The sequence below is a fragment of the Nerophis lumbriciformis genome, linkage group LG03 (assembly GCF_033978685.3).
Source record: "Nerophis lumbriciformis linkage group LG03, RoL_Nlum_v2.1, whole genome shotgun sequence".
NCBI lineage: Eukaryota > Metazoa > Chordata > Actinopteri > Syngnathiformes > Syngnathidae > Nerophis > Nerophis lumbriciformis.
In genome coordinates, this window is record NC_084550.2 from 4,066,132 (window position 1) to 4,082,500 (window position 16,369).

Sequence of the window (16,369 nt, forward strand, 5' to 3'; positions counted from 1 at the left end):
TAAAGGGGAACATTATCATCAGACCTATGTAAGCGTCAATATATACCTTGATGTTGCAGAAAAAAGACCATATATTTTTTTAACCGATTTCCGAACTCTTTCTATTATTCGCTCTCGGATCGGGAAGCAATTCGCCATTTTCTCAAACACATTTTTTTTTTCAAGGTTAAAAATGATTTTCAAGGTAAAAAATGATTTTCAAGGTAAAAAAAAATTTCACGGTAAAAAAAAATTTCAAGGTAAAAACAATTTTTCAAGGTAAAAATTTTTTTCAAGGTAAAAAATGATTTTGAAGGTAAAAAATTATTTTCAAGGTAAAAAATGATTTTCAAGGTAAAAAAATGTTTTCAAGGTAACATTTTTTTTTTCAAGGTAAAAAATGATTTTCAAGGTAAAAAAAGATTTCAAGGTAAAAAAAATTTTTCAAGGTAAATTTTTTTTCAAAGTAAAAAATGATTTTGAAGGTAAAAAATGATTTTCAAGGTAAAAAAATATTTTCAAGGTAAAAAAATGTTTTCAAGGTAAAAAAAAATTTTTTCAAGGTAAAAAATGATTTTCAAGGTAAAAAATGATTTTCAAGGTAAAAAAAATTTTCAAGGTAAAAAAGAATTTCAAGGTAAAAAAAATTTTTTTCAAGGTAATTTTTTTTTCAAGGTTAAAAATGATTTTCAAGGTAAAAAATGATTTTCAGGGTAAAAACAATTTTCAAGGTAAAAAATGATTTTCAGGGTAAAAAAAATTTTCAAGGTAAAAAAAAATTTCAAGGTAAAAACAATTTTTCAAGGTAAAATTTTTTTTCAAGGTAAAAAATGATTTTGAAGGTAAAAAATTATTTTCAAGGTAAAAAATGATTTTCAAGGTAAAAAAATGTTTTCAAGGTAAAAAATTTTTTCAAGGTAAAAAATGATTTTGAAGGTAAAAAATTATTTTCAAGGTAAAAAATGATTTTCAAGGTAAAAAATGATTTTCAAGGTAAAAAATGATTTTCAAGGTAAAAAATGATTTTCAAGGTAAAAAAAATTTTCAAGGTAAAAAAAATTTCAAGGTAAAAAAAATGTTTCAAGGAAAAAAAATTTTCAAAGTAAAAAATGATTTTGAAGGTAAAAAATGATTTTGAAGGTAAAAAATGATTTTCAAGGTAAAAAAATGTTTTCAAGGTAAAAAATTTTTTTTCAAGGTAAAAAATGATTTTGAAGGTAAAAAATGATTTTCAAGGTAAAAAAAATTTTCAAGGTAAAAAAATTTCAAGGTAAAAAAAATGTTTCAAGGAAAAAAAATTTTCAAAGTAAAAAATGATTTTGAAGGTAAAAAATGATTTTGAAGGTAAAAAATGATTTTCAAGGTAAAAAAATGTTTTCAAGGTAAAAAAAAAATTTTCAAGGTAAAAAATGATTTTGAAGGTAAAAAATTATTTTCAAGGTTAAAAAAATTTTCAAGGTAAAAAAAATTTCAAGGTAAAAAAAATGTTTCAAGGTAAATTTTTTTTCAAAGTAAAAAATGATTTTGAAGGTAAAAAATTATTTTCAAGGTAAAAAATTATTTTCAAGGTAAGAAAATGCTTTCAAGGTAAAAAAAAATTTTTCAAGGTAAAAAATGATTTTCAAGGTAAAAAATGATTTTCAAGGTAAAAAAAATTTTCAAGGTAAAAAAAAATGTCAAGGTAAAAAAAATTTTTCAAGGTAAAATTATTTTTCAAGGTAAAAAATGATTTTGAAGGTAAAAAAATTATTTTCAAGGTTAAAAATGATTTTTAAGGTAAAAAATTATTTTCAAGGTAAAAAAAGTTTTAAGGTAAAACATTTTTTTCAAGGTAATTTTTTTTTTCAAGGTTAAAAATGATTTTCAAGGTAAAAAATGATTTTCAGGGTAAAAAAAATTTTCAGGGTAAAAAATGATTTTCAGGGTAAAAAAAATTTTCAAGGTAAAAAAAAATTTCAAGGTAAAAACAATTTTTCAAGGTAAAATTTTTTTGCAAGGTAAAAAATGATTTTGAAGGTAAAAAATTATTTTCAAGGTAAAAAATGATTTTCAAGGTAAAAAAATGTTTTCAAGGTAAAACTTTTTTTTTTCAAGGTAAAAAATTATTTTCAAGGTAAAAAATTATTTTCAAGGTCAAAAAAAATTTCAAGGTCAAAAAAAATTTCACGGTAAAAAAAATGTTTCAAGATAAAAAAAAATTTCAAGGTAAGAAATGATTTTGAAGGTAAAAAATTATTTTCAAGGTAAAACATTATTTTCAAGGTAAAAAATGTTTTCAAGGTAAAACAATTTTTTTTCAAGGTAAAAAATGATTTTCAAGGTAAAAAATGATTTTCAAGGTAAAAAATGATTTTCAAGGTAAAAAAAATTTTCAAGGTAAAAAATAATTTCAAGGTAAACAAATTTTTTCAAGGTTACATTTTTTTTCAAGGTAAAAAATTATTTTGAAGGTAAAAAATTATTTTCAAGGTAAAAAATGATTTTCAAGGTAAAAATTTTTTTTCAAGGTACAGTACTTAACATTTACCATTTTACATATGCCCCCCTAAAAATGTGAACTTTTGACAATTAACTCAAGCAAAAATTCTAATTGGATAATATTGCAAAAAAAAAAAAAAAGGCACTCGAGACCTACCATCATGGATGTCTCAGAAAAATCCTCAGGATCAGCTGGGAGGACCGACGCACCAACACCAGCGTCCTGGAGGAGGCTGGCTTGCCCACTATCACTGCCACGATAGCCCAAAACCAACTCAGATGGACTGGCCATGTAGTGACTCTCGCCTCCCAAAACAAGTCCTTTATTCCCAGCTTGTTGAAGGGAAACGGGCCCCGGGAGGCCAAAAGAAGAGATTTAAGGATAACATCAAGGCATACTTGCCAACCCTCCCGGATTTTTAAGGTAAAAAAAAATTTTCAAGGTAAAAATTTTTTTTCAAGAAAAAAATGATTTTGAAGGTAAAAAATGATTTTCAAGGTAAAAAATGTTTTTCAAGGTACAATTTTTTTTCAAGGTTAAAAATGATTTTCAAGGTAAAAAATGATTTTCAAGGTAAAATTTTTTTTTCAAGGTTACATTTTTTTTCAAGGTTAAAAATGATTTTCAAGGTAAAAAATGATTTTCAAAGTAAAAAAATTTTTTAAGGTAAAAATTTTTTTTCAAGGTAATTTTTTTTTTCAAGGTTAAAAATGATTTTCAAGGTAAAAAATGATTTTCAAGGTAAAAAAAAATTTCAAGGTAAAAAAAAATTTCAAGGTAAAAAAATTTTTCAAGGTAAAATTTTTTTTCAAGGTAAAAAATGATTTTGAAAGTAAAAAAAAATTTTTCAAGGTAAAATTTTTTTCAAGGTAAAAAATGATTTTGAAAGTAAAAACAATGTTTCAAAGTAAAAAATGATTTTGAAGGTAAAAAATTTTTTTTCAAGGTAAAAAATGATTTTCAAGGTAAAAAAAATTTTCAAGGTAAAAAAAAATTTAAAGGTAAAAAAAATGTTTCAAGGTAAAAAAAAATTTCAAGGTAAAAAATTATTTTCAAGGTAAAAAATTATTTTCAAGGTAAAAAATTATTTTCAAGGTAAAAAAATGTTTTCAAGGTAATTTTTTTTTTTCAAGATAAAAAATGATTTTCACGGTAAAAAATGATTTTCAAGGTAAAAAAAATTTTCAAGGTAAAAAAAAATTTCAAGGTAAAAAAAAATTTTCACGGTAAAAAAAAATTTCAAGGTAAAAAAAATGTTTCAAGGTAAAAAATTTTTTCAAGGTAAAAAATGATTTTGAAGGTAAAAAATGTTTTTCAAGGTACAGTACTTAACATTTACCATTTTACATATGCCCCCCTAAAAATGTGAACTTTTGACAATTAACTCAAGCAAAAATTCTAATTGGATAATATTGCAAAAAAAAAAAAAAAAGGCACTCGAGACCTACCATCATAGATGTCTCAGAAAAATCCTCAGGATCAGCTGGGAGGACCGACGCACCAACACCAGCGTCCTGGAGGAGGCTGGCTTGCCCACCATCACTGCCACGATAGCCCAAAACCAACTCAGATGGACTGGCCATGTAGTGACTCTCGCCTCCCAAAACCAGTCCTTTATTCCCAGCTTGTTGAAGGGAAACGGGCCCCGGGAGGCCAAAAGAAGAGATTTAAGGATAACATCAAGGCATACTTGCCAACCCTCCCGGATTTTTAAGGTAAAAAAAAATTTTCAAGGTAAAATTTTTTTTTCAAGAAAAAAATGATTTTGAAGGTAAAAAATGATTTTCAAGGTAAAAAATTTTTTTCAAGGTACAATTTTTTTTCAAGGTTAAAAATGATTTTCAAGGTAAAAAATGATTTTCAAGGTAAAAAATTTTTTTCAAGGTTACATTTTTTTTCAAGGTTAAAAATGATTTTCAAGGTAAAAAATGATTTTCAAGGTAAAAAAATTTTTTAAGGTAAAAAAGTTTTTTCAAGGTAATTTTTTTTTTCAAGGTTAAAAATGATTTTCAAGGTAAAAAATGATTTTCAAGGTAAAAAAAATTTTCAAGGTAAAAAAACATTTCAAGGTAAAAAAAATTTTTCAAGGTAAAATTTTTTTTCAAGGTAAAAAATTATTTTGAAAGTAAAAAAAAATGTTTCAAGGTAAAAAAAATTTTCAAGGTAAAAAATGATTTTGAAAGTAAAAAAAATTTTTCAAAGTAAAAAATGATTTTGAAGGTATAAAATGATTTTCAAGGTAAAAAATTTTTTTTCAAGTTAAAAAATGATTTTCAAGGTAAAAAAAATTTTCAAGGTAAAAAAAATTTCAAGGTAAAAAAAATGTTTCAAGGTAAAAAAAATTTTCAAGGTAAAAAATGATTTTGAAGGTAAAAAATGATTTTCAAGGTAAAAAATGATTTTCAAGGTAAAAAAATGTTTTCAAGGTAATTTTTTTTTTTTCAAGGTAAAAAATGATTTTCAAGGTAAAAAATGATTTTCAAGGTAAAAAAAATTTTCAAGGTAAAAAAAATTTCAAGGTAAAAAAAATGTTTCAAGGTAAAAAAATTTTTCAAGGTAAAAAATGATTTTGAAGGTAAAAAATGTTTTTCAAGGTACAGTACTTAACATTTACCATTTTACATATGCCCCCCTAAAAATGTGAACTTTTGACAATTAACTCAAGCAAAAATTCTAATTGGATAATATTGCAAAAAAAAAAAAAAAAGGCACTCGAGACCTACCATCATAGATGTCTCAGAAAAATCCTCAGGATCAGCTGGGAGGACCGACGCACCAACACCAGCGTCCTGGAGGAGGCTGGCTTGCCCACCATCACTGCCACGATAGCCCAAAACCAACTCAGATGGACTGGCCATGTAGTGACTCTCGCCTCCCAAAACAAGTCCTTTATTCCCAGCTTGTTGAAGGGAAACGGGCCCCGAGAGGCCAAAAGAAGAGATTTAAGGATAACATCAAGGCATACTTGCCAACCCTCCCGGATTTTTAAGGTAAAAAAAAAATTTCAAGGTAAAATTTTTTTTTCAAGAAAAAAATGATTTTCAAGGTAAAAAATGATTTTCAAGGTAAAAAAAATTTTTCAAGGTACAATTTTTTTTCAAGGTTAGAAATGATTTTCAAGGTAAAAAATGATTTTCAAGGTAAAAATTTTTTTTCAAGGTTACATTTTTTTTCAAGGTTAAAAATGATTTTCAAGGTAAAAAATGATTTTCAAGGTAAAAAATTTTTTTAAGGTAAAAACTTTTTTTCAAGGTAATTTTTTTTTTCAAGGTTAAAAATGATTTTCAAGGTAAAAAATAATTTTCAAGGAAAAAAAAAATTTCAAGGTAAAAAAAAATTTCAAGGTAAAAAAAATTTTTCAAGGTAAAATTTTTTTTCAAGGTAAAAAATTATTTTGAAAGTAAAAAAAAAATTTTCAAGGGAAAATTTTTTTCAAGGTAAAAAATGATTTTGAAAGTAAAAAAAATTTTTCAAAGTAAAAAATGATTTTGAAGGTAAAAAATTATTTTGAAGGTAAACATTTTTTTTTCAAGGTAAAAAATGATTTTCAAGGTAAAAAAAATTTTCAAGGTAAAAAATGATTTTGAAGGTAAAAAATTATTTTCAATGTAAAAAATGATTTTCAAGGTAAAAAAATGTTTTCAAGGTAATTTTTTTTTTTTTCAAGGTAAAAAATGATTTTCAAGGTAAAAAAATGTTTTCAAGGTAATTTTTTTTTTTTCAAGGTAAAAAATGATTTTCAAGGTAAAAAATGATTTTCAAAGTAAAAAAAATTTTCAAGGTAATAAAAAATTTCAAGGTAAAAAAAATTTTTCAAGGTAAAATTTTTTTTCAAGGTAAAAATTATTTTGAAAGTAAAAAAAAAATTTTCAAGGGAAAATTTTTTTCAAGGTAAAAAATGATTTTGAAAGTAAAAAAAATTTTTCAAAGTAAACAATGATTTTGAAGGTAAAAAATGATTTTGAAGGTAAACATTTTTTTTTCAAGTTAAAAAATGATTTTCAAGGTAAAAAAAATTTTCAAGGTAAAAAAAAATTTCAAGGTAAAAAAAATGTTTCAAGGTAAAAAAAATTTTCAAGGTAAAAAATGATTTTGAAGGTAAAAAATGATTTTCAAGGTAAAAAATGATTTTCAAGGTAAAAAAATGTTTTCAAGGTAAAAAATGATTTTGAAGGTAAAAAATGATTTTCAAGGTAAAAAATGATTTTCAAGGTAAAAAAATGTTTTCAAGGTAATTTTTTTTTTTTCAAGGTAAAAAATGATTTTCAAGGTAAAAAATGATTTTCAAAGTAAAAAAAATTTTCAAGGTAAAAAAAAATTTCAAGGTAAAAAAAAATTTTCACGGTAAAAAAAAATTTCAAGGTAAAAAAAATGTTTCAAGGTAAAAAAAATTTTCAAGGTAAAAAATGATTTTGAAGGTAAAAAATGTTTTTCAAGGTACAGTACTTAACATTTACCATTTTACATATGCCCCCCTAAAAATGTGAACTTTTGACAATTAACTCAAGCAAAAATTCTAATTGGATAATATTGCAAAAAAAAAAAAAAAGGCACTCGAGACCTACCATCATAGATGTCTCAGAAAAATCCTCAGGATCAGCTGGGAGGACCGACGCACCAACACCAGCGTCCTGGAGGAGGCTGGCTTGCCCACCATCACTGCCACGATAGCCCAAAACCAACTCAGATGGACTGGCCATGTAGTGACTCTCGCCTCCCAAAACAAGTCCTTTATTCCCAGCTTGTTGAAGGGAAACGGGCCCCGGGAGGTCAAAAGAAGAGATTTTAGGATAACATCAAGGCATACTTGCCAACCCTCCCGGATTTTCCGGGAGACTCCCGAAATTCAGCGCCTCTCCCGAAAACCTCCCGGGACAAATTTTCTCCCGAAAATCTCCCGAAATTCAGGCGGACTCAGACTCACAATATAAACAGTATACCTGCCCAATCACGTTATAACTGTAGAATGATGGAGGGTGAGTTCTTGGTTTCTTATGTGGGTTTATTGTTAGGCAGTTTCATTAACGTCCTCCCAGCGCGGTAACAACACACAACAACATCAGTCATGTTTTTGTCTACCGTAAAGCAGTTCGTCTGCCGTAAACAGCAATGTTGTGACACTCTTAAACAGGACAATACTGCCATCTATAACATCAATAACATATACGGCTTTTAGAGACTGCAGTGCACAACTGCGCACACAGCAAGGAGACGAAGCAGAAGAACGAGGAAGATACAGCCATGGCGACGCCGACGACGAGTAAGATGAAGAAATACGCTTTGTTGCACCTTTCCTGCCTGAGTCCGGCGATTAGTTGCAAATCTTGCTTTATTGATTGCTTGCACACAGCCAATCCAACACAAAACAAACTAGTCCCCGCCCGCACTCACGCTACCGCTCCCTCTCTTCTCTCGCCCACACACTCACTGACGTCACTCACCTCACATGCTCACCTATTAAAGGGCCACACACACACACATACGCTACTCTCATAACAGCTTGTAAGTTCCAAGCCGCAGCTGCGATTGGACCTGGATAGCCTCCGAGAAGAAGTAGTGGACTACCAAGTGCTTGGCACTGAAGATCTTCCTCAGGGAGCAAAGATTGACCGGTTTTGGGCCATGCTAGGGAGAGATGGAAGATTCCAGACTCTAATGCATTTGATGAAAGCACTTTTGTGCGTGCCACACATCAATGCATCATCAGAGAGGGTGTTCAGCATGGTTCGAAAAATAGTGACAGAGAATAGAACAAGGATGGACAATTCAACCCTTAACTCAACAATGAGTAGATGAGTGTTATGTGTGTGTATATGTGTAAATAAATGAACACTAAAATTCAAGTATTTCTTTTATTTATATATACATACATATATAATAAAATAAATATATATAAATAGCTAGAATTCACTGAAAGTCAAGTATTTCTTGTGTGTATATATATATATATATATATATATATATATATATATATATATATGTGTGTGTGTGTATATATATATATATATATATATATATATATATATATATATATATATATATATATATATATATATATATATATATATATATATATATATATGAAATACTTGACTTGGTGAATTCTAGCTGTAAATATACTCCTCCCCCCTTAACCACGCCCCTAACCACGGGGGATAACAGTCAATATTTATTTATTTATTAGATTGTATTTTTTTCTTATATAATAAAAGTGAGCTTTTGTTTAACCAAATATTGTGTTTTTTTCTCAATAAGAGAATCGACGAGGAATCGGTTCGATAAGAGGATTCGATAATAGGCTCGAACTCGATAATTTCTCATCAAACATCATCCCTACTCCTACCCAGAGGTGGGTAGAGTAGCCAGAAATTGTACTCAAGTAAGAGTACTGTTACTTTAGAGATTTATTACTCAAGTAAAAGTAAGGAGTAGTCACCCAAATATTTACTTGAGTAAAAGTAAAAAGTATGTTGTGAAAAAACTACTCAAGTACTGAGTAACTGATGAGTAACATACACACACACATCATATATATATATATATATATATATGTATTAACATTAAATTGAGCTACAGCTGCATGAACAATATACGACAAATCATCTCAAACCACAACAAAACAATTGCAAATGAGCCGCCGACCCTCAGACAGAGCGACTCCAAAACCAACAAAGGATGTAATTGTCGAAAGAAACCTGATTGCCCTCTCAACGGGGGGTGCTTACAAACATCAGTTGTCTACCAATCTAAGGTAATACGCAAGGACATTAACACATCCGACACATATGTAGGATTAACCGAGGGAGAATTCAAAACCAGATGGAACAATCACAAGGCCTCTTTCAGGAACAAAAACCTGCGAAATACCACAGAACTCAGCAAACACATTTGGGACCTCAAAGACAATAATGTTGAATATTCAATAACATGGCAAATTCTTGCATCCAGCACACCTTACAATAGTGGTAATAAAAGATGCAACCTATGCTTCAAAGAGAAACTGTTTATTATTTACCGTCCAGACCTGTCATCCCTCAACAAGCGCAGCGAAATTGTAACAACATGCCGACCATAGACGGAAACACCTCCTAGGTAACACATGAGCCAATTACCACGCCCCTAGGCCAGCCTGTACCCACCCACTCTGTGCCCTATATAAACCATGGTATGCGAATGCTCCCATTAAAATCTCCTGACGATTGAGGGTACCCCCCCTCATGAAACAGGCCTGTAGAGATGAAGTAGTCTTGTGATTTTTTTCCCACACATACATATATTGCGCTCTACTACGGTATCGAGCACTATTTTTTGGATAACCTTATTAAGACATATATATATATATATATATATATATATATATATATATATATATATATATATATATATATATATATACATACACACACACACATATATACATATATATATATATATATATATATATATATATATACACACACATATATATATATATATATATATATATATATATATATATATATATATATATACATACATTGATATATACAGTAATATAATTTATATTTATTTTTTTTGCCGTTTTTGTTTACATGTTAATAGTGTTTTAATGAATATACATGCATGTTTAACACATATAGATTCCTTTCTTTCATGAAGACAAGAATATAAGTTGGTGTATTACCTGATTCTGATGACTTGCATTGATTGTAATCAGACAGTAGTGATGACAAACGTCCACGTTTTCAAATGGAGGAGAAAAAAAGTTCCTCCTTTCTGTCTAATACCACATGAAAGTGCTTGGTTTTTGGCATCTTATTTGTCCAGCTTCCATATTCGTTTTTATACACTTTACAAGAAATACATTGGCGGCAAACTCCGTAGCTTGCTCGCTTGTTTGCGCTGGCTTTCGGAGACTCTTGTTTTGAAAGCGCAGGCGCGATGGAGCGGCACTTTTATTGTGAAGACAGGAACTGTGCAGTCAGTCTTTAGGCTTTTGACGGGGTGTACGGTTGAAATAAAAAATGGTCTTTTTTCCTTCACACTTTTGATTGATTGATTGGAACTTGTATTAGTAGATTGCACAGTACAGTACATTATTCCGTACAATTGACCACTAAATGGTATCACCCCCAATAAGTTTTTCAACTTGTTTAAGTCAGGTCATGTGACCGCCTGGCTCTGTTTGATTGGTCCAACGTCACCAGTGACTGCATCTGATTGGTGGAACGGAGTGAACGTCACCAGTGACTGTATTTGTTGAAACGCAGGCACTATGAAGGTCTGTCTGACAGACCAAAACAAACAAAGCGTGCATTAACAGATCGATCAAAATTAGTAGCGAGTAGCGAGCTGAATGTAGATAAAAGTAGCGGAGTAAAAGTAGCGTTTCTTCTCTATAAATATACTCAAGTAAAAGTAAAAGTATGTTGCATTAAAACTACTCTTAGAAGTACAATTTATCCCAAAAGTTACTCAAGTAGATGTAACGGAGTAAATGTAGCGCGTTACTACCCACCTCTGCTCCTACCTCTATAATTAATTATTTCATGAAAATGTAGAATTAAATACAAAATACACAACTTTTTTAGTATTAACTTTTATACTGACATGCCATTTTTATTCAATAATAGATTTCCTGTCCTTAAAAGTATAGCTATGTTCTTTTTTTTTTTAAGGTTTTGAGATAACTCAATCAAAACCTACTCAGTGGCCTAGTGGTTAGAGTGTCCGCCCTGAGATCGGTAGGTTGTGAGTTCAAATCCCGGCCGAGTCATACCAAAGACTATAAAAATGGGACCCATTACCTCCCTGCTTGGCACTCAGCATCAAGGGTTGGAATTGGGGGTTAAATCACCAAAAATGATTCCCGGGCGCGGCCACCGCTGCTGCCCACTGCTCCCCTCACCTCCCAGGGGGTGATCAAGGGTGATGGGTCAAATGCAGAGAATAATCTCGCCACACCTAGTGTGTGTGTGACAATCATTGGTACTTTAACTTTAACTTTAACTTTATATATATATATATATATATATATATATATATATATATATATTCAGGTGTACTGGAGAGGAGGCTACGCCGGATAGTCGAACCTCGGATTCAGGAGGAACAGTGTGGTTTTCGTCCTGGTCGTGGAACTGTGGACCAGCTCTATACTCTGGGCAGGGTCCTTGAGGGTGCATGGGAGTTTGCCCAACCAGTCTACATGTGCTTTGTGGACTTGGAGAAGGCATTCGACCGTGTCCCTCGGGAAGTCCTGTGGGGAGTGCTCAGAGAGTATGGGGTTTCGGACTGTCTGATTGTGGCGGTCCGCTCCCTGTATGATCAGTGTCAGAGCTTGGTTCGCATTGCCGGCAGTAAGTCGGACACGTTTCCGGTGAGGGTTGGACTCCGCCAAGGCTGCCCTTTGTCACCCATTCTGTTCATAACTTTTATGGACAGAATTTCTAGGCGCAGTCAAGGCGTTGAGGGGATCCGGTTTGGTGGCTGCAGGATTAGGTCTCTGCTTTTTGCAGATGATTTGGTCCTGATGGCTTCATCTGGCCAGGATCTTCAGATCTCACTGGATCGGTTCGCAGCTGAGTGTGAAGCGACTGGGATGAGAATCAGCACCTCCAAGTCCGAGTCCATGGTTCTCGCCCGGAAAAGGGTGGAGTGCCATCTCCGGGTTGGGGAGGAGTTCTTGCCCCAAGTAGAGGAGTTCAAGTACCTCGGAGTCTTGTTCACGAGTGAGGGAAGAGTGGATCGTGAGATCGACAGGCGGATCGGTGCGGCGTCTTCAGTAATGCGGACGCTGTATCGATCCGTTGTGGTGAAGAAGGAGCTGAGCCGGAAGGCAAAGCTCTCAATTTACCGGTCGATCTATGTTCCCATCCTCACCTATGGTCATGAGCTTTGGGTCATGACCGAAAGGACAGGATCACGGGTACAAGCAGCCGAAATGAGTTTCCTCCGCCGGGTGGCGGGGCTCTCCCTTAGAGATAGGGTGAGAAGCTCTGTCATCCGGGGGGAGCTCAAAGTAAAGCCGCTGCTCCTCCACATGGAGAGGAGCCAGATGAGGTGGTTCGGGCATCTGGTCAGGATGCCACCCGAGCGCCTCCCTAAGGAGGTGTTTAGGGCATGTCCGACCGGTAGGAGGCCACGAGGAAGACCCAGGACACGTTGGGAAGACTATGTCTCCCGGCTGGCCTGGGAACGCCTCGGGATCCCCCGGGAGGAGCTGGACGAAGTGGCTGGGGAGAGGGAAGTCTGGGCTTCCCTGCTTAGGCTGCTGCCCCCGCGACCCGACCTCGGATAAGCGGAAGAAGATGGATGGATGGATGGAAAATGATTTTGAAGGTAAAAAATGATTTTCAAGGTAAAAAAGGATTTTCAAGGTAAAAAAAATTTTCAAGGTAAAAAAAAATTTCAAGGTAAAAAAAATTTTTCAAGGTAAAAGTTTTTTTCAAGGTAAAAAATGATTTTGAAGGTAAAAAAGGATTTTCAAGGTAAAAAATGATTTTCAAGGTAAAAAAAATTTTTAAGGTAAAAAAATGTTTTCAAGGTAATTTTTTTTTCAAGGTAAAAAATGATTTTCAAGGTAAAAAAGGATTTTCAAGGTAAAAAAAATTTTCAAGGTAAAAAAAAATTTCAAGGTAAAAAAAATTTTTCAAGGTAAAAGTTTTTTTCAAGGTAAAAAATTATTTTGAAGGTAAAAAAGGATTTTCAAGGTAAAAAATGATTTTCAAGGTAAAAAAAATTTTTAAGGTAAAAAAATGTTTTCAAGGTAATTTTTTTTTCAAGGTTAAAAATGATTTTCAAGGTAAAAAATGATTTTCAAGGTAAAAAAAAATTTCAAGGTAAAAAAAAATTTCAAGGTAAAAACAATTTTTCAAGGTAAAAATTTTTTTCAAGGTAAAAAATGATTTTGAAGGTAAAAAAGGATTTTCAAGGTAAAAAATGATTTTCAAGGTAAAAAAGGATTTTCAAGGTAAAAAAAATTTTCAAGGTAAAAAAAAATTTCAAGGTACAAATTTTTTTTCAAGGTCAAATTTTTTTTCAAGGTAAAAAATTATTTTCAAGGTAAAAAATTATTTTCAAGGAGCTGGAGGGGGCGTGGCCTCCAGGTCCGCCTGAATTTCGGGAGATTTTCGGGAGAAAATTTGTCCCGGGAGGTTTTCGGGAGAGGTGCTGAATTTTGGGAGTCTCCCGGAAAATCCGGGAGGGTTGGCAAGTATGTGTTAGCTAGACTAACGTTACCTAAGCATAGTCAGTGGCTAACGGCAACGTTAACGTGAGCATTTTTGTATGTTACTGTATATATTTGTTTTTCTGAAAAATACCACTTAATATACTTTGGGTAACAACATCCATCCATCCATTTTCTACCGCTTATTCCCTTTGGGGTCGCGGGGGGACGCTGGAGCCTATCTCAGCTACAATCGGGCGGAAGGCGGGATACACCCTGGACAAGTCGCCACCTCATCGCAGGGCCTGGGTAACAACAGTCAATATTTATTTATTTTATTTTATTTTTTTAGGGGAGTAACAGTCAATATTTATTTATTTATTGGATTTTATTTTTTTCTTATATAATAAAAGTGAGCTTTTGTTTAACCAAATATTGTGTTTTTTTTCTCAATAAGAGAATCGACGAGGAATCGGTTCGATAAGAGGATTCGATAATAGGCTCGAACTCGATAATTTCTTATCAAACATCATCCCTACTCTTACCTCTATAATGAATTATTTCATGAAAATGTAGAATTAAATACAAAATATATAACTTTTTTAGTATTAACTTTTATACGTAAATGCTGATTATCGGTCCTGCTAAACACCGACATTTATTTAATAATACCACCTTAACATTTGACAACCAAACAATTACACAAGGCGAATCAGTAAAGAATCTGGGTATTATCTTCCACCCAACTCTCTCCTTTGAGTCACACATTAAGAGTGTTACTAAAACGGCCTTCTTTCATCTCCGCAATATCGCTAAAATTCGTTCTATTTTATCCACTAGCGACGCTGAGATCATTATTCATGCGTCCGTTACGTCTCGTCTCGACTACTGTAACGTATTATTTTGGGGTCTCCCTATGTCTAGCATTAAAAGACTACAATTGGTACAAAATGCGGCTGCTAGACTTTTGACAAGAACAAGAAAGTTTGATCATATTACGCCTATACTGTATATACCTTTATATACATATATACATATATATATATACATATACTGGCTCACCTGCACTGGCTTCCTGTGCACTTAAGATGTGACTTTAAGGTTTTACTACTTACGTATAAAATACTACACGGTCTAGCTCCGTCCTATCTTGTCCATTGCATTGTACCATATGTCCCGGCAAGAAATCTGCGTTCAAAGAACTCCGGCTTATTAGTGATTCCCAGAGCCCCAAAAAAAGTCTGCGGGCTATAGAGCGTTTTCTATTGGGGCTCCAGTACTATGGAATGCCCTCCCGGTAACAATTAGAGATGCTACCTCAGTAGAAGCATTTAAGTCCCATCTTAAAACTCATTTGTATACTCTAGCCTTTAAATAGACCCCCTTTTTAGACCAGTTGATCTGCCGTTTCTTTTCTTTTCTCCTCTGCTCCCCTTTTCCTTGAGGAGGGGGGGCACAGGTCCGGTGGCCATGGATGAAGTGCTGGCTGTCCAGAGTCGTGACCCGGGGTGGACCGCTCGCCTGTGCATCGGCTGGGAACATCTCTGCGCTGCTGACCCGTCTCCGCTCGGGATGGTGTCCTGCTGGCCCCACTATGGACTGGACTCTTACTATTATGTTGGATCCACTATGGACTGGACTCTCACAATATTATGTCAGACCCACTCGACATCCATTGCTTTCGGTCTCCCCTAGAGGGGGGGGGGGGGGGGGGGGGGTTACCCACATATGCGGTCCTCTCCAAGGTTTTTCATAGTCATTCACATCGACGTCCCACTGGGGTGAGTTTTTCCTTGCCCGTATGTGGGCTTTGTACTGAGGATGTCGTTGTGGCTTGTGCAGCCCTTTGAGACACTTGTGATTTAGGGCTATATAAATAAAGATTGATTGATTGATTGATTGATTGATATACTGACATGCAATTTTTTTTATTCAATAATAGATTTCCTGTCCTTAAAAGTATGCTCTTTTTTTTTTTTTAAGGTTTTGAGATAACTCAATCAAAAAATAATAAAATATCTTTGGTGGGGGGAAAAAATGGGGTAAACAGCGCCCTCTAGTGGGGGAAGAGTTTCTCTGCACTATAGTTATATGCGATTGGAAAATTAGCCCTGTTGAGGCCTGGAGTTTGTTTTAAGGTGGAACGGCAGGTAAACCTCAGAATTGCCTTTAGGAGAGAATATTATTACATTTATTGGGTACATTTGTGAATATCCGTGTTATTTATCGTGTTCAAAAAGCATTTAAAGGAGTCAAATAAGTGAAAAGAGTGACGCCCGGAGTGGAGTGTGGAGTGCCTCCTTAACTGCTGAGTGCTGGCACTTCAGCCTGAAAGGGGGCGTGGCCAGCGAGATTTGTGGGCGGTTCCTTTTAGGAGGGGGGGAAAAAAAAAAAATCACGTGTTTAGAGATCAAAGGAGCCGCGCTTTGTAGCGAAGAAGAGGGAGGGGTGAGAAAGAAAGGAGAGAGAGAGAGAGAGAGAGAGAGAGAGAGAGAGAGAGAGTGTCATTGACAAGACTCCACTGGTGAAATAAACACGCTCCTCCACGGCTCGCCTTTGCGCACATTTTCGCTCCCTTTCCCCCCCCACCCCCCACCCCTTCCGCATCGCTCGGACCTCGAACGCGGACTGTTCGAACTCGGGTGCGAAATTATGTTCGGATCGGCGCCGCGGATCCAGCCGGCGAGGGCATGACGACGACGCCGACCGCGAGGAGGAGGAGGAGGAGGAGGAGGAGGATGACCATCGTACCGCGGGGCGGC

The 16,369-nt window shown here is 33.6% G+C and overlaps 1 protein-coding gene across 1 annotated transcript in view; it reads left to right on the forward strand.

Moving 5' to 3' along the window:
- Positions 1-16,305: 16,305 nt before the first annotated feature.
- The window catches only part of znrf3 (zinc and ring finger 3), a 233,203-nt gene continuing 233,139 nt past the window's right edge, over positions 16,306-16,369 (forward strand). The window contains exon 1 of the mRNA XM_061932186.1: positions 16,306-16,369. This exon is cut by the window's right edge and continues 249 nt beyond it. Coding sequence (XP_061788170.1) covers positions 16,346-16,369 — 24 coding nt within the window. The 5' untranslated portion in view covers positions 16,306-16,345.